The sequence below is a fragment of the Zeus faber genome (genome assembly GCF_960531495.2).
Source record: "Zeus faber genome assembly, chromosome: 11".
Lineage (NCBI taxonomy): Eukaryota > Metazoa > Chordata > Actinopteri > Zeiformes > Zeidae > Zeus > Zeus faber.
In genome coordinates, this window is record NC_137205.1 from 5,528,139 (window position 1) to 5,555,072 (window position 26,934).

The 26,934-nt window shown below is 45.9% G+C and overlaps 1 protein-coding gene across 3 annotated transcripts in view; it reads right to left on the reverse strand.

The window, feature by feature from the left end:
• Positions 1-26,126, reverse strand: part of LOC307236379 (thyroid hormone receptor alpha) — a gene marked incomplete at both ends in the record, with an annotated part of 28,822 nt that extends 2,696 nt beyond the window's left edge. The window contains 7 exons of one of the 3 annotated variants that reach the window (XM_080008780.1): positions 2,466-2,724; positions 9,182-9,328; positions 10,968-11,173; positions 11,960-12,107; positions 13,450-13,571; positions 15,175-15,236; positions 26,067-26,126. In XM_080008780.1, coding sequence (XP_079864906.1) covers positions 2,466-2,724; positions 9,182-9,328; positions 10,968-11,173; positions 11,960-12,107; positions 13,450-13,571; positions 15,175-15,236; positions 26,067-26,122 — 1,000 coding nt within the window. Of the gene's footprint in view, positions 1-2,465; positions 2,725-9,181; positions 9,329-10,967; positions 11,174-11,959; positions 12,108-13,449; positions 13,572-15,161; positions 15,237-26,066 lie in introns of all 3 variants that reach the window. The other 2 variants (XM_080008782.1, XM_080008781.1) reach the window with 2 other exon arrangements.
• Between the last annotated feature and the right edge of the window lie 808 nt (positions 26,127-26,934).

The window sequence follows — 26,934 nt, forward strand, 5'->3', positions numbered from 1 at the left end:
CTTGCTGTCCTCACCGATATCAAACTGTGGAAGCTTATTTGCAACAACACCTTTTCTATGACCCGCAACTCCAAAATGCAACTCATCCAATATAGGGATTTGCACAGAGCTCATATCACGGAACACAAAATGTTCAAAATGGGTTTTGTGGATGAAGACATTTGCTCTCACTGTTGCCTTAACCAGAGATGACTACTTTCATGCCTTCTGGCTCTGCCCACCTATCCTAGCATTCTGACACAACTCCATCATTTAATACTTGAGTCTTCCTAGGTCGGGGCAATGTCGTGGCGTTTTGGGGCATGTGGGGGTCCTCCTGGTTTTCCGGGGCTCTGCGGTTGGGTGGGTGCCCGGGCGGCTCTGGGGACGTCCGTGGTGCGAAGGCCTGTGCGTCATGGGGGAATCCCGGAGCCCCACGGGGGTGTTAGGGGATCTGGGTGGTGGCGCCCGCCCCCCCTACCTGAGTTGAGGTGGGGGGCGTTGGTCTTGGGCGTGGTTGTGGGTTTTGGGGCTCCGGTTGGGGCCGGGGGGTGCGGGTCGCAGGTTCGGGTCTCGGCCCTTTGGTCGGCAGGTTGGTGCGCCGCTGGGGTCACCTGCCCTGTGGGCGGGGTGGCTGGGCTTGTCCTTCTGCGTCCCGGGAGGAGCGGCCCGTCGTGCCGGGGCTAGTTAGGCGTTCCGTCTGTTCCTGTCAACCAGGGCCCTGAACCTGGCTGGATGTGCTTGGCGCGGGGCTGACCATGTGGCCCCCTTCGGAGGGGTTGGTCTCCTGTCGTCACACCGGGCTGCCTGGGTACCTGTCCTCTGGCGCTCTCGGTGCGCGTTGCTGGGGGGTCGGGCTGTAGGTGGGGGTGTGGGTTCGGGGAGGCGATCCGCGTGGTTGCTCCCCGGCCTGCTGCGCCCCTGCATCGATCTGGTTGTGATTCACCTATCTCTCTCAGTGCCAAAACTAATACTCAGCACATACACCACACAATAGGCCTAGGGCTTGCGGGATGGGTGGGGTGCAAGCTATGTGGGGGGGTGCGGCGGGCAGCTGCCATCTTGCCTGTCACACTACTGCCCCAGCGTGCTTCTCATCTGTCCCGAAATTTTAATCCCACTCATATTAGCTTAGAACACATACACTCACACACCAATCCTACTCCGAACAACACACCATTGGACCAGGGTCTGCGGGGCAGGAGGGGTGCGAGTGATTCGGGTTCGACTTCCCTGAAGGACTCACACTCTGAGCACACTCTGCTACGTGGATCGGCACTCTGCACTCATGCTGGGTGGGGGGTCTGGTCGGCTGCGGTGGGGCGGGCCTCGCCTTTGCACGGGGCGTGGGTGGGCATGGGAGTCCCTGCGGCCCGCCTGTGGGGCCGGTGGTTCGGGTGGGGTGTTGGTCTGTCGCCGTGGGGCCGGGATCCTAGCCCTCAGTCTGTGCCTGGCGCCCGCAGCCCGGGTCTGTGACTGCGGCTGTGCCATGTACCTGCACCTGGGGGTTGTTTGTATGTGTGCGCCCCTGGGGTGCGGGGTCTCCTCGCGCTCCCGGGGACTGGGTAATGCTCCTCTGGGCTGGGCGTGGGGGTGCTCCACAGCCCTCTGGCTCCTCTGGGGGCCCGGGGGTCTTCTGTGGCCGCAGGGCAGGGTGCTCGGGGCTTTCCTGCAGCTGTAGGGTGTCTACAAGGCTGCGGAGTTCGGTGGGCTTCGGGGCCCTTTCCGTTGCTTGAAGGCGCCGCGACATAATACCGACCTGACCAATGGAGATAAGTCATGTACACTCACCGGTGGACATCTTACACACACACGCACACACACATACAAGGCGGTTCCATCGCACACACCACCACACCTGCAGGAGCACCTCAGCACCCTCCTGGTTGCATTCCTCTCCTTTCCTCCCTCATTTACTGCCATAACTATGACAGGAAAAGGCCACATGACCAGTTGTAGTTCCAGTTTTCCTGGACCTGATTAACTGTTTTTCAATACATGTTATCGTCCAATGTTCATGTTTTTGTGTAAATGTTGTTTGTTTCTATGTTTATTTGTCTCACCAATGGTGATTCTCCCTACCTTGGAGTAGTGATCAGTTGTTTATAGACTCAAACATGAAAAATAGTTCTCCAAAGAGGGGGATTGGCGGTGGTTCTCTATAACCAAAAACTGTGCTCTTGTCATTCAACAGGTCATACACAGGACAGTTATTGCAGCAGTTCTTGATGATTTAAGAATTAATAAAGAGTTGCATTGCAGGTTGAGAACTTGAACTCCACTTGCAATTTAACTCTGTCCTAGATGGAATGGCAGACAAATACTCTGTGTTGTATGCCCAGCATGCTGTCAACACAGTTCAAAAAAATATAAAGCACTCGGCTGAATTAACAGATTCCAATTTCCGATTCCGATCGCTTTCGCTATTCTCCAAGTTATCCTACTGTCTTTGAAAAATACATTTTGACGGGCTTCGACGTCCTCACCTGAGCTCATGAGCAGCACGGCCTGCATCAGCGCCACCTCCGAGTCGTCCAGGTTGAAGTGGGCCAGGCTCTTGCCCAGGTCGAATATGGCGTCGGACACCACGCCCAGCCCGCCGTTCTTCAGCTGCTCGCGCTTCACCGCCATCTCGCCGCTCAGCGTCAGTGTCTCGCTCTCGGGGTCGTAGCGCACGGCGGCCCGCAGCGACATGATCTCCATGCAGCAGCCCTTCAGGAGGATTATCTGGTCTTCGCAAGGCAGCTGGAGGGGGGAGTAGATAGCAAAGTTCACTATCTAATCTTTCTCCTCCCCAAAATATCCTACCAGCTTTAAAATATGACAAATAAATTAAGTAAAATAAAGATTTTAAAACGTTTTCAAGGATCTTTTCAGAGGTAGTATAAGCGCTAATAGTTAAAATATATATTCATAAAAATAGTGATTACTCATGGTCCTATAACTAGGCAAACTATTAAAATCTTTATGTTCAACTGAGGTACTCAAACAATTTTTCCCCACAGATCTGACTTATAAAACAGGCTCTTCTTACTCTTTGGATTTGCTGCTTTCCCGTTGTAAATTGTTCCCCATCCTTGTAAATACTGTTTCTTACAGATCCTACTTAGTGTATACATTCTTTTAGTTTTAGTTAATCTTTGCTAAAGCTAAACTGTTTTTACATGACATGAGAGTTAAATTCCTTGTATGTGTGAACATATTTGGCCAATAAAGCCTCACCATGATTCTGATGTTAAATGGGTAAAGGGTAGAAATTTTCTGAAAAAGACCATTGATATTTTACTGTTAAAAACACAGCAGCTCACAGTCACATCCATCTTAGACTGGAGGCAGAACCAAGAACATGCTGATAGGCTTATCAATGATTATGATTATGTGAAAAAGAACATCTTGATTCTCACCCACCCCCCAAAAAACATTTAAAATAAAATAAATACAAGAGTAAATCCTTTTTAGCTTATTACAACACCTCCCTTCCTGTGATGATCCATAAATCAAACTGCGCCTGAAGTGGACTTTGGAAGATTATCTTTGGGTGCCTCGTTTCGAAAGTGTCATGAGAAGATTGGTGACAGTCTTTAAGTTGTGGTTGTCTTTTTTTTAATCATTATTATTATTATTATTATTATTATTATTATTATTATTATTAATAATAATAATTTTTATTTTTTACAGATGCTAGGATTAAACAAGTTGCATCTTATAAGGAGAGTAGCAGTTTTTACCATCAGTGACAATCTGTAGGAGCAGAAGCATCATTTTAATTTTAATAATTTATATTTATACATATATATATGACCACATATATAAATTAATAAAAATATAGATAGAAAGAGAGAGAGATTGCTCAGGCAATAGACTATGAATAAAGTAATAAGAACAAAATAGAAAAGAGATAAAGTAATAAGACACAATAAATGTAAAAATTTAACAGAAAATTTAAAATTAATTGTAATATACGATAAACCTAGAAATGAAATGAAGCTTAACACTAAAAAATTTACAATAAACAATGGACAGACCTCTGCATCAACAATTCACGCCGCTTCAATAGGGAATTGTCCATGTGGAAGTGTGCATCGATCTATAACATAGAATCTGTACATACAGTATACTGTGTGTAGCAATGCTTATACTTGTAATTTTTCCTGTTATTATTATTATCATTATCATTTATTATTACTATCACTTATTGCCTTGCCAGCTGGTCATGAAAGGGTTATCATTTTGTCTCCCTGCCCCGCCACTGGTTATGTAACGGCAGACCTAACTACAATATGCATGGAGGCTGCAGTCAGCAAGATTACACACAGATTTTCCCTTCCTTAAAAAACAAAGAACATCTCTGATCTGCAGAGCGAGTGAGAGCGAGAGAAACAAAATGTCAGTGGCTGATTTAGCCTGGGCGGGGGTGGGGGGCTGACATCGAGGTTGCCCGCGCTGAGCACACTCTGCTATGTGTATGGCCACTCTACGCTCACGCCGGGTGGGGCGTCTGGTTGGCTGCTGTGGGGCGGGCCTCACCCTTACACTGGGCGTGGGTGGGCACGGGTGTCCTGCCGGCTCACCAGCGGGCGGGCGGTTCGGGCAGGGTGTCAGTCTGTCGCCGTGGGGCCGGGTTCTGTGCCTGCGGCTGCATCTTGTGCCTGCACCTGGGGGTTGGTTGTATGTGTGCGCCCCTGGGGTGCGGAGTCTCCTCGTGCTCCCTTGGACTGGGTAATGCTCCTCGGGGCTGGGCGTGGGGGTTGCTCCATGGCCCTCTGGCTTCTCTGGGGCCCCAGGGGTCTTCTGTGGCTGCAGAGCAGGGTGCTTGGGGCTTTCCTGCAGCCATAGGGTGTCTACAAGGCTGCGGAGTTCGGTGGGCTTTGGGGCCCTTTCCGCTGCTTGGAGGCGCCATGACATAATACCGACCTTCTACACCAGTACCAATGGGGATAAGTCATGTACACTCACCGGTGGACATCTGACACACTTACACACAGAGACCACGTGACCAGTTGTAGTTCCAGTTTTCCTGGACCTAATTCACTGTTTTTCAATACATGTTTTTGTGTAATTGTTGTTTGTTTCTATGTTTATTTGTCTCACCCATGGTGATTCTCCCCCTCTTGGAGTAGTGATCAGTTGTTTATAGACTCAAACATGATAAATAGTTCTCCAAAGAAGGGGGTTGGTGGTGGTTCTCTATAACCAAAAACTGTGTTCTTGTCACCCTACAGGTCATCCACAGAAAAGTTAATGCAGCAGTTCTTGATGATTTAAGAATTAATAAAGAGTTGCATTGCAGGATGAGAACTTGAACTCCACTTGCAGACTAACTCTGTCCTAGATGCAATGGCAGACAAATACTCTGTGTTGTATGCCCAGCATGCTGACAGCACAGGGGAAAAAAAATAAATAAAAAAGGAAAAGCTGCGGTCTCAAGGAAGTGTCCAATCAAATGCTGCGTGGTCGAGGTTAACGAGTCTCGTTGGCAGGCTAACAAGGTCTGAGGACGGCGAGATTTATCGCCGCTCTCAGCCCATGGAATCCCGCTTTATACTGCCTGCCGGGCCGATGGGCGGAGAGCAAGGGAAGTCAAGGTTTAGGGTGCCTAGGTGTTTGGGGAGATGGAGGACCAGGGGATCTGCTCCTCTTATGGGCCACCCAGAATAATAATAAAAAAAGAAGAAGAAAAAAAAAAAGGCACTAATGATATAGAGAGGCAGCTGGAGATGAAAGGGACCACGTTTTATTAAAAAAAACTACCCGCAGCTAAAATGGGGGAGCGGTTTTGAAGTTGTAACTAAGAGGAGGGTTTAAAAAAAAAAAAAGCACCCCATGTGCATATTCCTGCATGCAGAAATCTGGATGTACAAGATGTACAAGAGTTAGTTCACAGACATATTTTCCATGTAGGGAGATCTAATATTTTCAATTCCTCATTTTCCTCATTGTCAGTTAAACACCCGTTGTCAATATCAGAATATCAAGATATGACAGCTATGTCATAATTAATTCAATATATACTGATCTATTTTCATATCTGAATATATATGTTACAGAGTATACAAATTATTGCCTTATCTTCTTCTTTCGGCTGCTCCCATTAGGGGTCACCACAGCAGATCATATGCCTCCAACACCTTCTGCTCTGCGCATCTTCCTCCCTTACACCAACCACCTCCATGTCCTCCCTCACCACATCCATAAACCTTCTCTTTGGCCTTCCTCTTTTCCTCTTGCCTGGCAGCTCCATCCTCAGCATCCTTCTCCCAATGTAACTCTCATCTCTCCTACACACGTGTCCAAACCATCTCAATCTGGCCTCTCTCATTATTTCACCAAACTGTCCAACCTGAGCTGTCCCTCTAATGTACTCATTCTTAATCCTGTCCATCCTTGTCACTCCCAATGAAAATCTCAACATCCTCAACTCTGCCACCTCCAGTTCAGCCACCTGCCTTTTTGTCAGAGCCACCGTTCCAAACCGTACAACATGGCTGGTCTCACGACCGTCCTGAAGACCTTCCCCTTCACTCTTGCTGGAACTCTTCTGTAGTAGATCACTCAGGACACTCTTCTCCAACCACTCCACCCTGCCTGTACTCTGTTATTCACCTCTCTCTCGCACTCCCTGCTGCTTTGGATGGTCGACCCCAAGTACTTGAACTAATTTGCCTTCTCCACCTCCACTCCTTGCATTCTCAGCTTTTCGGCGTCCTCCCTCCCATTCAGGCACATGTATTCTGTCGTATTCCTGCTTACTTTCATTCCTCTTCTCTCTAATACATGCCCCCACTTCTCCAGGCTCTCCTCAACCTGCTCCCTACTCTCGCTACAGATCACAATGTCATCCGCGAACATCATCATCCACGGAGACTCCTGCCTGATTTAATCTGTCAACCTGTCCATCACCATTGCAAACAAGAAAGGGCTCAGAGCTGATCCTTGAAGCAATCCCACCTCCACTTTGAATGCCTTCGTCACGCCTACTGCACACCTTACTATTATCTGACAGCCCCCATACATATCCTGTACCACTCTTATGTACTTCTCTGCCACCCCCAACTTCCTCATGCAATACCACACTTCCTCTCTCGGCACCCAATCATATGCTTTCAATAAATCCACAAAGACGCAGTGCAACTCCCTCTGGCCTTCCCTCTACTTTTCCATCAGCATTGTTAAAGCAAACATTGCATCTGTAGTACTCTTTCCTGGCATGAAACCATACTGCTGCTCGCTGATCCCCACCTCTCCTCTTAACCTGGCCTCCACTACCCTTTCCCATAGCTTCATGCTGTGGCTGATCAACTTTGTTCCCCTGTAATTACTACAGCTCTGTACATATCCCTGATTCTATAAGATGGTACCGGTACATTCTTCTTCACTCCTCTGGCATCCTCTCCCTTTCCAGGATGGTGTTAAACAGTCTCATTAGGAATGCCACTACCATCTCAGCTAAACATTTCCATGCTTCCCCAGGTATGTCATCTGGGCCAACTGCCTTTCCATTCCTCATCTTCTTTAATGCTGTTCTCACCTCATCCTTGCTAATTTGCTGCACTTCTTGATCCACTATCCCCACATCATCCACTCTTCTCTCCCTCTTTTTTTCCCTCATTTTCTTTATTCATCAACTCCTCAAAGTACTCCTTCCACCTTCTCAACACACTCTCCCCACTAGTCAGCACATTCCCATCATTATCCTTCATCACCCTAACCTGCTGTACATCCTTCCCAGCTTGGTCCCTTCGTCTTGCCAATCGGTACAAGTCCTTTTCTCCTTCCTTACTGTCCAACCTCTCATACAACTCGTCGTATTCCTTTGCCTTTGTCACATCTCTCTTCGCCTTGCGCTGCACCCCTTCTTCTTGCCAACCTCTTCTGCTCTATGTTCTCCTGTACTTACTCATTCCACCACCAAGAGTCGTTGTCTTCCTTCCTCTACCCGCATGATACACAGTACCTTCTTGGCCGTCTCCCTCACCACTTCTGCAGTTGTTTCCCAGTCATTGGGTAACATCGTTCATTCCCACCTAATGCCTGCCTTACCTCATCTCTAAATTGCATGCAACACTCCTCCCTTTTCAACTTCCACCATTTTATCTTGGCTCGTCTTTCACTCTCTTCCTCTTCTTGGCCTCCAGTGTCATCCTACAGACCACCATCCGAGGCTGCCTCGCAACACACTCCCCTACCACCACTCTGCAGTCACTGATCTCTTTCAGATTGCACCTCCTGCATAAGATGTAGTCCACCTGTGTGCATCTTCCTCCACTCTTGTATGTCACCCTGTGTTCCTCCCTCTTCTTGAAATACATATTCACAACAGCCAATTCCATCCTTTTGGCGAAATCCACCACCATCTGTCCTTCCACATTCCTCTCCTTGACACATACCTACCCATCACCTTCTCGTCACCTGTGTCTCTGGTCCCTTCGCCAACATGCCCATTGAGATCTGCTCCAATGACCAATCTCTCTTCCTTGGGGACACTCTCCACCACTACATCCAACTCACTAAATAATTCTTCTTTCTCTTCCATCTCACACCCAACTTGGGGAGCATATGCACTGACCACATTCATTATCACCCCATCAATTTCCAGCTTAATGCTCATCACTCTGTTCGACACTCTCTTCACCTCCAAAACACTCTTGACATATTCTTCCTTCAAGACCATCCCTACCCCATTTCTCCTGCCATGCACTCCATGGTAGAACCCTATACTCCCAATGACGTGATGTTACGTAATACATACAAAATATATGAAAACAAAAACATACGATGCAAAGTCCTTTTATTTTAGAATATATTTCTGGAAAGAAACAGACAATATAGACAATTAAGTTTTGCAGCTTTGAGTCCGTATGTGTATTTTGTAAAACATGACATTACATTTGTAAATATATGTCAATATACTTTATACTTTTATGATTACATGCTTATAAGTATACAATATACTTATACATATACTAACGGTATATACTGTATATATATATATATATATATATATGTAATATACTTATATGTATAATATATACTTATATTATAAGTATACTATACTTTGTTTAGTATACTAAACTATATCAATATAGTTTCTCTTTTTCTTGGGGGAGAGCTTTAAGACTGCCACATTGAATACTCAAGCCGTGACCTTAGCATTTAGTATGTCATATTTACTCATATCCGTTGACAAACACAAAGCACCCACCTCCGAGAACATGGGCAGTTTCTTGGCGAAGTCGACGACACGGGTGATAGCGGGGGTGATGATCTTGGTGAATTCGCTGAAGGCCTCCAGGTCAACCTTGTCTCCATCCGGCGTGGGCACCATGGGACCCTGGCCGATGTCCTCCGGCTGGAAAATACAGAACGAACACCCATGCATGCAGGTAAGGTCACCACAGGTACTATCGCTGACAAGGGCGTGTCCGGTGTGCAATGGATGTAGGTTTTTACAGTGAAATGTAATGGATCAAAGGAAACAAAATGGCCATAGTCAACAGACACTTGGGATTGTACAGATCAACAAGCCTTTTGCTGGTGGTTAGGGCTGTCACAATGATCACAGAATCGTAAGATCACAGATCGCAATCTTTTTATAAAATCGTCAAGATTCCACAATCCGATGTTTCAATCCAAATGTTTAGAAATGTCACAATGGAATTACCAACACAAATGAGGCGGGTTTCTATGAAGTTGGGCAGGCAAACTAGTGAAATCTTTATGCTCAACAGATAGCAACTTCTGAAACAGGTCGACATTTATTATTACATGATTATAAGCTTTTACGATGCAAGTGGCATTTTTCAATTATTTGATTAATGCCTGTTATAAATTTTGAAGGCCTAATAAAATGATGCATATGTGACACATACAAAATGATGGCAAACAGTAACCCTAACCCTAACTCAAACACACCCAGCCACAACATAACTTTTCTCTTTATAAATAAAAGTTTAAGCTGTACTTAGCGTATATTATAATTCTCAGCACGATGCACCACGTAACCGATTAGTTGATTTCTTAAATTTAATCACAACACATTTTCTGTCAAAAAATTGTTTGACAGAAAATGTGTTGTGATTCAATTTAAGATTTATTATTATTATTATTTATTGAATTATTATTCGACCGATTGTTCCACAGGTGGTTTCACAGTCAATGAGCGCTAAGCCTCTGAGAAGAACTTGCCTCTGTGGTGCCATTGCTGCGATTTGACTTCCTCAATAGAGACCGAAGGGGAGGTCACGACAGATCTGTGATCAACCTAAGAACTCTTTATGCCTGGTGTGAACCTCTTTCTATGGCACCGTGAGTCTCCAAAGCGTTGCGGTGAGTAAAACGTATTAAAAGGGTGCATGGAGTGGAATCCACAATCTGTTCAAATGATTGATCCGAGCAGCATTTCCACAAGATCCACCGCTGCTCTGAGTTATTTTACACGCCCATGTTGGACAGTTACCTGGCAACTGTCACTCGAGTGGAATCAAAAGGAAAGCATTTGTCTGTCAGTGTGGTATAAGTGCATATCTGGAACTTAAATGATAGATTTCCTTTATTCCAAACAAGGCCTTAAAAGAATGCTGGTCCCCATCATTTATAACTGACCGCTATGATGCAGCTTCTCACTATGTATAAATGCACGTCTGTCTCAAAAACATCCTGTAAAATCTCCTTTTTGAACATTTGAAACTCATGCGTATAGTCATACCTTTCTTACAGTTCGTTTTGGCAATTGCTGCAGGAAATCCAGACTGCGATGTTGGCTACATGTGCAAAAACTAAGTAAGTAGGGTCTGGGTTAGGGTTACCTACTCTGTATTTTCCTTTGATTTCATGGTAGTTCCAAGTGCTGCTGATTAGACGTCTGAACAGACAGACATATAAATAAAAAAAATAAAAATAAAAAAATATACAAAAAAAAACACAAAACCCTAACACGGAAACAAACAAACAAACAAACAGTCATGCTATGAACAGCCTCTCCCTCTCACCAGGAACTTGCGCTTCTGCTTCCAGCAGGAGCCCTGGGCGTTGGTGTGCCGGTGGGCCTCCGTCACCATCTTGATCAGATCCCACTCGGCGCTGTTGGGCTCAGGCCTCACCTGCAGGGTCTTCACCATCTCTTCCTTCCGCCGCCGCTCCCGGTTCTCCTCGATCAGCCGCCGCTTGGCCACACGCTTTGACTCATCCAACACCACTGGAGAGGGGGGATGTAAAAAACTAAGGCCTGATCGAAGCAGTAGGTGGTACATTTCCAGCTTGTTTAAGATTTTCTTTCTTTTATTTGTTTGTTTTTTTGGGAAAGCTAGCATTTTATCAGTACTAAGTTTCAAACCTTTAGGGAGTTAGAGTCACTTTAATATATTTGTATCATAATGGACAATTACCAATGAAATGCTGTTGTCCTTGCTACTACATATTGCCATGCTGCTGCTTCACACAAATGTCATTTTAAAAAGGCAAACCAAAAAAAAAAAATTCTCTTGCATTTCACTGAAATAATTATGCAGCATATTCTTGAGCGGTTTATTATTATTATTATTATTATTATTATTTTTATTTTATTTTTTTATTATTATTATTATTATTATTATTATTATTATTATTATTACTTTATAACTTATTTTTATTTTTTACTGTTGGACTGCTTACAATGCCTGAATTTCCCCTTCCAGGTATCCATGAAGTTATATCTTATCAAATCTTTAAACTTTCAACAAAGAATGACTGTTCATTAGTCTGGCAGACTAGCCGTTCAAGTTCAAGCAGCCATGGCTGAAAGCTAATCGGGTGCTGGAGGACACCAGGAATAAAGGTTGCATTGGCACAGAGCTGAAGCCAGTCCCACCCAGTAATCCACCTTAAGGCCTGCGCGTGCAAACGTATCCACAGCCCTTCTGGACGAGCACGCGGATCCATGCAGACCAGCCCGCTCCGCCCCATATCGCAATCAAAGACACAGTAATCCCCAGCGATCACTCACGGTCCATGGCCATGCCCACGGCGATGCACTTCTTGAAGCGGCATAGCTGGCACTGATTGCGGGTGATTTTGTCGATGATGCAACATCCCTCGTATTTACAGGAGTAGGCCGGGTGGAGGTTCTTCTGGATGGTCCGACGGAAGAAACCCTGGGAGGGAGGGAGAGGGGCGGTTAAAAATAAACACAAGAGACAAAAACAAGAGCGAGACAGCGAGGGGATGATCAAAGAGTGTGAGTGAGGAAATGCCACAATACACAGCGAAAAGACAGACAGAGAGATAGAGAGAGGGAGAGAGGATTCATTGTTTCAATGAAATATGAAAGAAAATTCCCACTAAACTAAATCCACCAATAAAATGTTCTTGTTTCTTTAATAGGTTTCAACCGAGGCATTCAATGAGCGACATCACATGACAGGCTGGTGATAACATTGCGCTTGCCAAGGCAAACTTAAGTAAAAGATTGCTAAACGTTGGGGCCACCAGACATCAACATTGAAGCTACGCCTTTATTCACAGGAGGGCTTTTTTGTTGTCGCTTTTTAGTTTAAAGGCCGATCGCTGGCACAAAGGGTGTTGAAAACACACAAGCCCAACTGTTAACTGGAATGACTCAGGCCATTCTTAGAGCTACAATCAATAAAGGTTTCTCTACAGGATTTTTAATCACCGCTTAATTGACCCCCGCTCCTCGTCAAAAGGCGCTCTGCAACACTGGATCGGTACTATGCAGCAACAAATCGAGTTGTCTTGTGTATGCGTAAAGTCTAAATTTGGTCTGTGGGGTAAATAACATCAGTTAAATGGAGTTGTGGGTCTCCGGGTAAAAAAGGTCATTTTGTTTTACATCTGGCCGGTGACATCACAGGGGGCGTGGCCGTCTGTGCCACAAGCGCAGCAGCAGGTGCTCGGTCAGTTAGCTTCACAGCCACTTAGGATGGTGAAGTACTGGGATGGGATTTATTATTTTAAAGTCAAGAGTGTTTACACCAAAAAAATCCAGAGTGGCTGTTTTACGGAGCCGATGTTTAAATTTTCCATACAAGTACGAAACTGGGAAATAAATCTAAATCTATAATAAAAACACTGAGCGTCACTCCGCATCTCTTCTACTTGGCAAGTTGCCATTCGCTGTAGCACGAGCTCTGTCCCGTCTCACACCTCTTATGTCACGTTCAAGTTGTAACTGCGTTACAAATATGAGTCCAGCTGTAATTCTAACTTGAAAAATGAAAATGAATAAAAAAATGATGAATGAAAAATGATTAATCCAAATGCTACATCACTTCCACATGCCTCCATTCACTGGGTATGCCAACCTGTAAGGTGCCCTTTCAGTCAACTGTCTTGACCATCTCTGCTATCTTATGCCGCTGAAACTGAAACCGATTTGCTCTTCTCCTGTTTGTTCTGTTGCCTTCGCTGCACCCGGTTGGCGCACGTAGTGTAAGTACAGAACATGTGTGGGAGATGAGTTGAAGTGCTCGCTACCTTGCAGCCCTCGCAGGTGATGCAGCGGTAGTGGTAGCCCGTGGCCTTGTCCCCGCACACCACGCATGGCTCGTCTTTCTCCAGGTAGCTCGGGATGTACCCTGGAACAGAGACGCTAAGAGCTATAGGAGAGGAGGAGAAGGAGGAGGAAGAAGAGCAGGTTGATGAAGAGTGGGAAGGGGTGATGAGTGGTGAGGTGGGCAGGTGAGAACGCATTTAAAGGAGATGGAGGAGCATAGCAGAAGAAGGGTGGAACGAGTAGAGGTGGAATGTCGCAGGGTGGGGAAAAAGGATGAGTGAGAGAGAGGTGAAGGAATGCAGAAGGAAGAAGAGGAAGGGGCTTAGTGTTTACACAGGGGTCCTCAGAGCTCCTGTGCAGTTTGTGGCCCCCAAGTGGTAGACAACGATACACATACAGTAACACAGCAGTGGGCAGTCATCTGCAAACAATGAAGCTTGGGGAAACATCTAGACATCTCGGCTAACAGCTAGTCGAGCAATTTCTTAATTTATTTTTATTTGTTTATTCATTGATTGATTGATTTAATGATTTTTTTTATTTGACTATTATAATTTCCTTTCTTTTTATATTAATAATTTTATTGTATTTATTATTATATTTATTATTAACAATAATTCATTGTCATTTACTTGTTTGAGAGATTTTTTTTAATTTTCCTAATTTTATTTGATTATTTGTTTATGTCTGTTCTTTTGCCTCTTTGAGTTTAATTTCACTAAGGAGTGTTAATAAGCAGATTTGGGTTGCTTTGTTTATTTTAGTTTTGATTGTCTGTTTTCATGAAGAAGAAGAAAACAAATAAATCAACAACATACCAGTTCTCACAATTGTATCAAAGCAAAGAATAAAGTGCATCTGTCGGCGAGTTGCGTGTTTTGGGAGGGGATGTGATAATTAGTTTTACCATTGCTGACAAACCCTCCCTGGTTTGCCATAAGTATTTATAGGTTGAAATACGAGTACAGCAGAAGACACGGCTCATACGGAGAAAGTTTTGTTATGCTACACATATGATAAGAGAGCCATTAACCGTGGTGCTGAAACAATGCAATTTACGATGTACATCAATGGAAGCCTCTTTAGTGCGATCAGCCTTTTGGCGAAGGATGTACCAAGGTATTCTTCTCCTATCCTCTTTAATTCTAAAAGCTCTCATTTCCTCATACAGTATACTTAGAATTCCTAACAAGGTAGTTACAGTAGGGGCTTGCCCCGAAATTACGAGATTGGCTGGAGATTGGTACGAGAGTAAAATCATCTTGTAATCAGCTGCTACCAACACCTCACCTTTGGTTAACCCGGCTTGCCGTAGAAGACACCTGAGAGTAAATATGACATTGTAATACGTATCTACCCGGGATCATTCTTCCGTGTGTTCATTATGTGATTGTGGGGGCATTGGGGAGAAATACGGAGGGATTACGGAGAGGACAATCATTTCAAAGCTACCTGGAACAGGGTAGAAAAGCACAGAGGGGATCCAGGCACAGAGCGGCGGTGGGCGGCATTGTGGAGCCGGGCCATAACACGCACCCCAGAGAGACGATCTGCTTTCACGTGGTTCTACACGACTGGCAACAGAGGAGGTGTGTGTGTGTGTGTGTGTACGTGTGTGTGTGTGTGTGTGTGTGTGTGTGTGTGTGTGTGTGTGGGTGTGTGCGTGCGTGTGTGCGAGCGGGGCGGAGGAGACGGCGGATGCTTACCTGACATACTCTTCACCGAACACTGACTGTTCTTCCTCTTCCTCTTCGGCCCATCTGGCCACCTGGAGAGATTGAGAGCGAGAGAGAGCGAGAGGAGGTGACAACAGAAGGATGTGATTAAAAAGGGCCCACAAAAACACACCCACACACACTTTACAAGTCAGTATGATCCAATTTTTAGCGCAACTGGGGAGAGGGGGTATCACATTGTGTGTAATCACATTTAGAGCTGGCCTGACCTAAGATGTCTGTCTGACTATCGTCCGTCCATCTTTTACCGCATATACATCCAACCCTGTATTTTTTAAATCAAGAACACAAATTAAGCAAAAAAAGGACTTCCTGCCCCTCAGTAGGGTCCCCAACCAACAAATCGTAAACCCCCTGTGATCACAGCTCGAGAGCAGCGTGATATTAGAAGCTTTTGTGTTGCAAGATTCATTGATTCAGGCCAAAATACCTGTTCTGTGTACATCAGAGCAAGTGAGGGCGATTTGTAGTGGCGGGAGGTTCTTTCTTCTCTTCTTGAGATTCGGTTCTTGTAGAGTCACTCAGTAAAAACAAGTCATTCAATTTCCAGACTCTTGCTTCATTTGATTTAGTTGGTTCAAGTTTACTTGGAGCAAGTGAGGACTTCCAATAAAGGATAATTGAGAGAATTATGAATTATTTTCCGTTTGTGACCTGAAGATTCACTCCAGTGATTCACTCCACCACGAACGAATCGTTTGCGACTTGTGTCGCTATTAGTAGGTCATCCTAATGAGTACAGTTCTCATTTTTCTGATGTCTTTTTAGTGGTTAACAGGATCGTGGTGCACCTTGGGATTAATTGGGAAACACTGCACACTGGAGGGCCAGGGGCCGCAGAGATACAGTTGGAGTTCTACATCGGGAAAGGTCTCAGGAGTCCCCAACCGCTGTCATCACTTCCTACAGCCTTCACTCACACATTCTTCCCCCAGTTTTCATGCTTCTATGGAACTCATGGGACAGACCTCAACAGGTCACGCATGTGACGCATTGACGTGAAGCTTAAAATCAAAACCAAAAATGTGTTTTGTGCGACAACGTCCGAGTTGCGCGACTGAATTCTCCCACCTCCCGCACTGTTGCAGGACTCTGCGTCCGGCTTCCATCGTTCACGTTTCCACACCTCTCCTCTCCTCCCTGTCCTTAGTGTTCATCTCTCTCCCTCCCTCCCTCCCCTCTTTCTCTCTCCATCCTCCGCCCCTCAACTCCTCCCTCCAAAATTTCCGCCTGTGTTCCCCTCATCTCAACCCATCTACTGGCTCGTTCTCTCTCTCTCTCCTTGATCGCTCCCTCCCTCCCTCCCGGTCTGTATTAGGTATTAGGTAACAGGCAGGACCGGACTGACCCTGCCACCTCTCATCGCTCCTCTCTCTCTCTCCATTCCCTCGTGTCTGCGTATCTCTCCGCTCACTGATTCTATCTCTCTCTCTGTAGCTGCCAGATTTGTTCTCGTCTTCCATACCCTTCCTCCGCATCACCCCCCTCCCCCCATCAAAACACTGTGACGCCTCTGCTTAACCAAAAGTATTTGGTTAAGACTGGTAAAAAAACGAAAAAATCCTTAAAAATATAATAAAATGAAAACTATGTTTATGGCAACACACCTCGGAACAGACGGACTATTAATATCTACATCAACACTCATAGCCGAAATGCTGCAGTGTCATCGGATAGGTTGATGAGATGCAATGCATGCAATCGCTTGAAACAAACCCTTAAACAATCCTTAAGATACGGTCACACCGCCGGCCACAGGGCTGCAACGTGAAGCCAAGCCGCGCTCGTCTTGCAGCCAGGTCTCTGCGCCCCTGGCTTCTGTGGGCGTGTCGGCTCAAAATTGACTGGCTGTTGTGGGTGCGCCAAACATTTCAAACCTCTCTCCCTTTATTTAATGTACATAATATTGATAGATGGTGAAAACATTTAAACGGTGTAGTCCTTTAAATAGCAAAATTAATTAGCTCTTGAAGAAAATACATAACTAGTCTTGCCATCCGTCCCTGTCGCCCTGCTCATTTGCATAAAGTTGAAAACTTTCCATGTCACCATGAAGCCGTGAGCTCGTCGCCGGACATAGCTCCGACCCCTGCAGCTGGATGAAGCCGAGTTCTGTTTGAAATGCATTGCAGTGTGTCGCTTTGCAGCGCACGTGCGCCAGCAGTTTCACCCTACCTTTGGGCACCTTTGACTTTTAGACCAGCCGGCGTCAAAGCCAAAGAGTCACTATCTCAAAGAAACGTGGATAGCTTCAAACAGTGTTGAGATCGCTGTCGTTTGGCGCAGTAAACACCACACGTTCCAAAGCATGTCCAGATTGTCATGCTTGCGTTGGGGGGCGGGGTGCAGATGTAACTCAAAGTTCTGTGACGGACACACGGTTTGTTGATTTTGTGGGCAAAGACTTCCCCAAACTTGCTGTGGGAGCGGGCTGATTCTCTCCCACTCTCTCTGGGGGGATATGATTACAGTTACGACAGACGCTGGACCAACTGCACCCTTGCACCAACGTAGTTCATATTTCAGCGCGCACCCACTCACTTTATCTCTGGCAAACATGCATCGGGCAAGATGCCTGCCGGTACACTACACACACACGTTTGAAGACACCCAGTCAGCTATAGATGCCAGGACCAAGGCCAAACGCACTAGCTTCTGACAATACCACACAAGCTCTACCTCACACAGATATGCTCTAGAAATGCCTGTGTTTACAAATGCCAACGCACAAATCGCACACGCATGCATGCTTGCACGCAAGCCAACCACCAACCTGTTTATGCAGTACGGCTGTAAGATATGCATGTCTGTGTCTGTGCCCGGACACTGGATGCCTCGGCGGAAGCAGGAGTGGAGTAGAGTGGAGTTGTGCAGCTGTGCAAGAATAACTTTTCTCTTCCTCCGCCGTGCCCGTGCGTCGGCTCTGTGGCACTGCTCTCAGTCTCTTCCCATAAAGTGTGTTGCGTAATGCCAGGGCTGATCGCCGCTCCTCTGCTCTGGCGTCCGGATGCTGCGAGAGCGAGGGAGCCGGCGGTTTTAGCTGCAGACCTTGGCGTGAAGCTATAATCCTCCCCGGTGGAGGGCTTAGAAATCCTCTTTCCACTCACCGCTCAGGAGTGAAAGCAGTCGGCGAGCCGCTGTTTATTTTCTCTCTCTCTCTGTAATTCCCTCACTCTCCCTCCACGCTCTCCTCCCTTAATGTTTCCCTTCCTTCCTCCTCTTTCTGTGTTTAAGGGTTTGTAGTCCCTGGTCCCTCCTCCGGTGACACAGTCGCCGCCCGTCACCTCAACTGACTCCTCTGTCCCCCACCCCTCCCCTTCCTCTCATCTTTATCTCTTTGCCCTCACTTGTCTCAAACCTATAACCCTAATCCCCCTTATGTATTCCACAACCTCATGTCAGGACGATGATCGTTTTGTCTTTAACCTTCTGTCTCAGTCCCTCTCTCTTCCTCCTCTCTGTACTGCACTGAATATAGTAAATAGGTTGCATTTATATACCGCTTTTCTAGTCATACCACTCAAAGCGCTTTACAGTACATCACTCACATTCACCTAACAACACACACATTCATACATCGATGGTGGGGACAGCCGTGCAAGGAGCACACCAGATCAGAAAGCAGTTAGGGGTTAAGTGTCTTGCTCAAGGACACTACCAGGAGGAGCTGGGGACCGAACCGGAAATCTTGTGATCACTAAACAACCCGCTCTACCTCCTGAGCTGCTGCCCCCAGATTGCTGTGTGTGTGTGTGTGTGTGTGTGTGTGTGTGTGTGTGTGTGTGTGTGTGTGTGTGTGTGTGTGTGTGTGTGTGTGTGTGTGTGTGTGTGTGTGTGTGTGTGTGTGTGTGTGTGTGTATATATAGAGAGAGAGAGAGAGAGAGAGAGAGAGAGAGAGGGAGAACAAGAGAGAGAGACAGAGAGAGATAGAGAGAGAGAGCATAAACATACAAACAAGTCTTCCAACTCAGTGATCTGAAAAACAAAGGGTATTGGTGCATCAATTGATGTCACATAGCCCAAGCAAACCCAATGCGCTTTACACCAAAACCAACGTTACAAAGCACAGTAGAAAACCCGAGTTTACCATTTCACTTGATTTTTGGGAAAAATTCCTCATTTGGGTGGATGTATTAAGAGTACCTAACCACTTCATTTGCAATCACACCTCTCTCTCTTTCGCTCTCTGCTCCTCCCCTCTATCTGTTTCAATGGAATGTCTTCCCCAAATAGTTAAACACTCATTGCGCTCCCAGGGGCCCACAGTAAGTTTCAAATAAAATGCAAAAACAACACCTCCCATCTTTAATCTCTTCCCTCAGCCTCTTAACTCCCTGCCACACACACACACGCACGCACACGCACACACACACACACACACACACACACACACACACACACACACACACACACACACACACACACACACACACACACACACACACACACACACACACACACAAGCATGATCTTGTCCGAACCGACACTTTTAGCGAGAGCCCCCCGGTGTTGAGATCTTGAGGAGATGTCAACCTCATGTGTCAGGAACTTCGCTCACAAACAGACCCCTTTCGTACAGCAAACGTCCTCTAGCTTTTAGCCTGTGGTCAGAGTGACACAAAAAGGGGGTCGCGGTTCCTACGTGCTTTATCGTCCACGGCACGTGTCACATGTTGGTTTATGGCCAACATGGTTCTGTTTGGCCTGTGTCCTCACAGAAGTGGCTGTTGGTGTAATTATGACACTATGTGCTGTGGGGTGAGGTGCGTGGATCATGTGTTCATGTAGCCCTGTGATTAGTTTATTGATTGTACGTTAACACAGATTATGGATGAAAATAATTCAAGCTTACCTTACCCAAGGGCTGTACCTTTAATATAGTCATGATGTAGGTTTACTACACGTTTTGAACAACGTGAACAATGTGAACTCAACCCCCCCCCCCCCCTGAATTTTAAACATAGCTGCATTTCATGCAGGAATCGTTTCGGAAAAACGTTTGTTGGATCCTGTGACTAATTCATGACCGCTCCACAATTAAATTCTCTCTCTCTCTCCCCCTCTCTCTCTCTTGTCCTCCTTGTCCAATATTTTCTCCATAAGGTTAGACGTTCAGAGGTCTTGTGATCCAATACAGGAGATCCTGTTGTTCTTGCTTCCTGTTGCTACTGCTGCTGTTCCAGCAAATGGAACCAGTGCTGGTAACGCTTGGTGGGGGGGGTTACAGTTTATTGTAATATGGCTTGTTCACACCAGTGATGGCTCCAAGAGCCATTGACTACATCCTCACAATTGTAATAGGGATATTATGCAGTATAATACACTCTAAACACTGTAAATACTGGTTACTAGGTAGTTCTAACCGGGTATTTTCCCGGTTATCACTTTTTACTTTTTGTGAAGTAAGTGCTTTTGACCAATCTGGCATTATCAGGATGTTTTAAGGCCAATGTATCTTGGTAAAGTGTTGTTTGCACAACAGTTTTAGGTACTTCCAACATGTATTTCTCAAGTCAAGAGTACTTTTAATAAAGTGAGTGCATTTGGAAAAATGCACTCACTTTACTTTTTAGGCCGTTTTAAGGCTGAAAAGGAATGTTTAAAAAAGTTTTTTTTGGGCAGTTTTTGCCTTTTATTGTTAAGAACCATGAAGAGAGACAGGAAATGTGAGGGTCAAGAGAGGGGGAGACACGCAGCAAATGACCACAGGCTGGATTCCAACCTGCGTTCCTGCCTATATGGTCATACGCTTATCTGGTAAGACACCGAGACACCCCATAACTCTGTATAATGTACTCAGGTAGTGTAAATAACGGTTTGATGAGTGTATCTTGGTAAAGTGTTGTTTTCTCCACGTAGTTTTTGTCTTCAGAATCAAATTGTCTGAAACTACCTGCTAGAAGGCTGAAACCACCCCCAGCAAATTCCTGAAGTTGCCATTGCAAATTTGTGTTTCAAAATCAATCTTTGCTCCAACTAACGCTTAGCCATCTCAATAAATCTCCAGCCGTCATTCCACTGTTCCGTGTGTCAAACCTCCTCATGGGGGAAAATAAATACGAACAAAATGGGCTCCAGGTCGCTTCTTCTTCAAGGGATGATAAAAAAGACCTCGGGACATTTATTCATTTAGCTGAGGCGGTCACTGGGCAGTGTGCAGTTGATCCTATTAGCGCTGAAGGTTACCATTTAGGGTTTAAATAGAGCAACTAATGAATAGGCCCTCCTTCATGTGCCGTAACACACACTGATGCACTAGTGCAGATTTACAGAACAATTTAAAATGTAGGGCAATGTCTTCTGTTTTTTTATGTTTGCTTTTCTCAAAATGTGATGTGTGCGTACAGCACGTGGCAGAGAAAATTACTACGGGGGGCAGAACAAAGCTGGCACAGTACAACAAGCCTGGAAGTTTGGCATCTCGGAGATCTCATTCCAGAGATATCTGGAAGCAGGAAGGTGTTCTGGAAGCGGGAAGGTGTTCTGGAAGCGGGAAGGTGTCCTGGAAGCGGCACGTTTTTGCCCAGCTGCTTGTTGACCACAAATGGTCACATTTTCCACCAGGGTTTGGGCACTTCCTGTCTAGTCACCCTCCCCCGCCACTGTCGATCCAGGCTTGAGATCGATGGTTAGACCATTATATAATAACATAACGATGACGAATCGATCACTTTATGTGGCAATGACCACGTGACGTTATAAGCAAAAATGTGAATATTTCTCCTATCCATACTATCTTACACTTTACAACAAAGGCCATTTTCTTGATTATTTGTCACAGTTACTACAACCTCTGCGGTAATTACATTGTGAGCTGCTACATAGAGACAGACACATATACATGCCACCACATAAAAATCTATTTCAGCTTTCCCACAGTGCTTCACTGTCTGGATGTGCACACGCGCGCACGCATGTGTGGGTGTGTCTGCATGGGAAGTTCTCTGTGACTCAGAACTCAGTGGGGAGGGGTAAGGGCATGAGGCAGCGCTCCGCTGTACACGTGCATGCTCAGTGACATCCTTTGATACTCCACGTAACACACACATACAAACACACGCGCACACACACACAGACAAGGACAATCCCCTTGTTGGCGTCACATATCACATATTAATGTGTCCTGAGCTGCCCCACGGCTTTCATTCTGCTCCTTCTGCCTTGACATCAACTAATCCCCCTCCCACCCCCCCCCCCCCCCCCACACACACACACACAGACACACGCACATTAATCCCCCTCACACATGCACATGCATGTGTGAGGGGGGTTCATGTGTGCGTGCATGCACAAATCAACACAACACACACACACGTTGACTCACAGACACACAAGTGCAGGGAAAACACACACACAGAGACATGCACGCACGCACGCACACACACACACACACACACACACACACACACACAGACACAGACATTAATCCCCCCACATTCGTTCATGTGTGCGTGCATGCATGAATCAACACAACACACACACACACACATACGCACACACACGTAGACTCACAGACACACAAGTGCAGAGAAAAAACACAGACATGCACCCACACACGCACACACACACACACACACACTGCGGGATGTGCATTGGCTGCGTGGGAGGATTTCTACCATGGTGTACACATGGAAACCCACTGGTATGTGCACAGAATGGTGTGTGCATAGCTGATGAGCAAAATTGTTGTTGTACTTGCATGTATGTGTAGGCGCGCGCACATAGAACACGCTTTAAATGAGGCCGCACGTGAGCCCCACGATACAACCCGAAGCCTCAAAACGAACAAACCCGAGCAGCGAGCATAATACGCAAAGCCCCGGGTACAACGTGGAGTCAGACGGACGGACGGACGGACGGACGGACGGACGGACGGACGGACGGACGGACGGACGGACGGACCCACACACACACACACACACACACACACACACACACACACACACACACACACACACACACACACACACACACACACACACACACACACATACACAAAGACCCACACAGTAAGCAGTTAGAGAGAATTAGAATCAACACACTGTGCTGCATACTGTGCAACAAATTCGCCACACACGCAAGTATATACACATGTGTGCACATGGGGACCCCAGATGTCCAGTAAGCACATGAAGTGAACCTTTGACTCATTAATTTAAAGATGCAGACAGACAATGTCTAACCACCTTGCCTCTCTCTCTCTCTCTCTTTCTCTCTCTCTCCCTCACTCTCTTTCTTTACGAGCCAACAACTGCTCATCCCGTTAGAAGGATCTGCCAGGGCATCATATTAATGGCACAGATGCAGAACTCATAACGGCAGCATTACGGATGCCATTTGTCGGTTGCCAGTTGGACGCATTCTTCTGGTGAAAAGTGTCAGAGAGAGCAGAGTAGCAAGTATCTGTGTCAGTACAGGGAAAGAGAAATCGGGAGCCCCGGAGTAGAATTTGAACTCATTCAACAGCCTGGCCAACCTGGGAGCCTGGGAGCCTGGGAACCCTAACCCTAACCCTAACCCTAACCCTAACCCTAACCCCCATTCATGCCAGGGTGACCAGCAGAGGTGTGAAGGACTCTGTGCACTAAGTTCTACATGACACATTGGTAGGATGGACAGGATTGAAGCAGCCCATTTATTTTCTTTCATGACATTCTTTCTTGCTTGTCGCATGACAGTAAGTGAAGTTCTACTTTACTGATTCCTGTGAGGGGAAATTTAGTTCCTCAGCATTTGACCCATCCTATATAGGAGCATGTGGTCAGCCACAGCAGGACTCCAGATCCGGAGCCAGTGCCTTGGCTGAGGGCATTGGCAAGAGTGTGCAAACCTGACGTGCGCGGCCTTTATGGTGGGAGGAAACCCCACACAGAAAAGGCCCAGTTGGGTTTGAACCCAGAACCTTCGCGCTATGAGGCATCAGTGCTAACTTGAGCCATCGCCGTGCTATTTTCCAAAATATTATGTATTTTATAATAATTGTTATATATTTCACTCAAACTGCTCACACTGCATATATTGCATTCCTCTGTTTTGCTTTCGCGCTCCATCTTAAAAAAATTCCACACCACAGAAATGTCTTGAACATCAATCTATGTTATTGGTGCTACTGGTAAGCATGTGACTTCTCTTTACGGTACGTTGTGATACGTTGGAGCTACTTTAGGGCATGTCTTGAATGAGCTGTGTATACAATGCTACAAGCACAATTCAACGTAACATTTGGGGGGATATTCATCAGTGGTATCGGATTACAACATACTGTATCTATATCGGACCCGATACCGATAGTTAATATCGGATCGGTACATCCCTAAATATAATATATAGCACATAAATTCACCTGAAAGAAAGTCATTTGTATTGTTTCTCTGGAATGTTGCATAATTTTTAAATGCTGTGTGGGATTTTTCCTCAATGCCCCAATACATGTCCCATGATGGTGACACTGTCCAGATGGTCCAGCCCCCTGGCTGCAGGCACATCCTGATCTTTTTTAATTTAATATTTTTTATTTTATATTTCTTTCTAAACAGTTAACCTATCTGTACGTTTGTCCCTCAGCCCCTCACTGAGAAATTAATAACAATGTATTTTTGAAATCTTTTAAGTTGTTGACCATCATCCTCCTGCGCACAATTAAATGTTTCCTTCCAGCCGCTAAAATATTTATCCTGCGAGCTCGCCAGTGCCACCTAAAAAAAAATGATGCGTACAGCCCTGAATAATGTACACTTTTTCAATAATTTAAGGCTCAAATTGGGGCCTTTAGATCAAAATGGTTGTCTCCTCCTCTCCCAGAGGCAAATGAAAAGCCTTGCGTACAACAAGGTCATGTCACTACAATGGAAATGTGCTCATGTTTAAGGCACGCATGCAGCTTTCGAGCTCCGAGTGAAACATATGCAGGGTATTTTTTTGGGGAGCTTAAAAATTTCCAAGTTAAGAAAAGTATTTCAGCACCAACATTTTGGAGGTTAGCAAAGAGTTCCAATTGGTTTATGTGCAACATTTCTATTTCTCGGACACAAGAAAGCTTTGTCCAGTGCTTTTGTGCTTGTGTGTGTGTGTGTGTTTGTGTGTGTTCTCGCTCGTGCATTTGCTTGTGTTGAACTGAGCTGCTGCAGATTTTAATGAATGAGTGAGGGGAGGGGAGAGGAGGGAAGTGAATTTGGTGTGTGTGTGTGCGTGTGTGCGTGTGTGTGTGTGTGTGTGTGTGTGTTAGGAAGGGGTGGGGGGTGTGGCTGCACGTGTGTGTGTAAACTTAGAATAAAGAAGGGAACACAGATGGCACACACACACAAACACACACACACACACACACACACACACACACACACACACACACACACACACACACACACACACACACACACACACACACACAGACAAATAAATAACTCTGCTGCCCACCCATCCATCCATTAGTGATTGCTTAATCCGTCCACTGCGTCTGGTTCAGTTTGTTCCTTCAGATGCCGAGACATCACCTATCCTCTGCCTGTGAAGTTCTGCCGTAGGGTCGCTGTGTGGTTCTGCGTGGGTCAATGATCACCGATAATCACTATTACGATGGGTCATCCATCCATCCATCCATCTCTACGTACACAGATGGTCCACCCGCATCGGCAGAATTGCCTTTTATCTGTCGATCCCATCAAGCCCTCCATTAAGTTCATGCTTTCCTTTCATGTTTACATCAAAGACGCCAAAGGCACATGCGGGGCCAACTTCACACACACACACACACACACACACACACACACACACACACACACACACACACACACACACACACACACACACACACACACACACACACACACACACACACACACTCACAGCCATCTCATCCCTCTCACCGTTTCTCATCTCCCTCCGATGAGTTGGTGTCCTGCTCGTTGGACATTGGCTCCATTCGACCCTCAGTCCCATCCAGCGGCCAATCGCCGGACACTGAGGCCTGCTCAGCGCTCGCCGGGGGCTTTGTCAGTCGACGGCCATCTCTGGCGGCGGCTAACGACGGACCGGCAGGAACGTGGCGGCTGAGGCATCAGCCGAGGCTGATGGAGGTCTTGTGTGCTGGGAGAGAGAGAGAGAGAGAGAGAGAGAGAAAGAGGGAGAGAGGGCGTCAAGAAATGATAACTATAAATCAGAGGAGATGTTCATAAGGATGTGGATGCATAGGGGAAGATGGAAATGGCAAATTGAGTCTATTTTTTCACATGTCCACCAAAAATGCTTTTTGTTCTTTACACATGAATATATGTGAATCAAGTATACGTAGCCATCAAACCTAAAGAGTGCCAAGTGCTGCTTGAGTGGAAATATCAACTAACAAACAGCGAGACTTAGCACAATTAACCTAAATCCCTCTTCAGAAGTCACATAAGGGGATTAGTGTATATTAGGTCAGTGCATGGGCCAAATAGGCCAAATAGAAAGAAAGAAGGAGAAAATAAGAAAGAAGTAAAGAGGCCAACAAGTTTCATGACCTTTGCGGAGAACGCAGTGTGTTTATGAGTGGTTCTGTCTGTGTTCCCTCATCGATTTCACTTTAAACCAAGCAGTCAAGATATCTTGTAAAATAATCTGACCACCTCATCTGGGACTCCACTCTAAGTAGCGACATATTATAGGTTCTCGGCCGAAATATGTATCTTGAAGCCGACTCTTCCCACTGGAACCAGCATTCGTGGGCCTGAAGACGACTGAGAGATCTGTGACTTT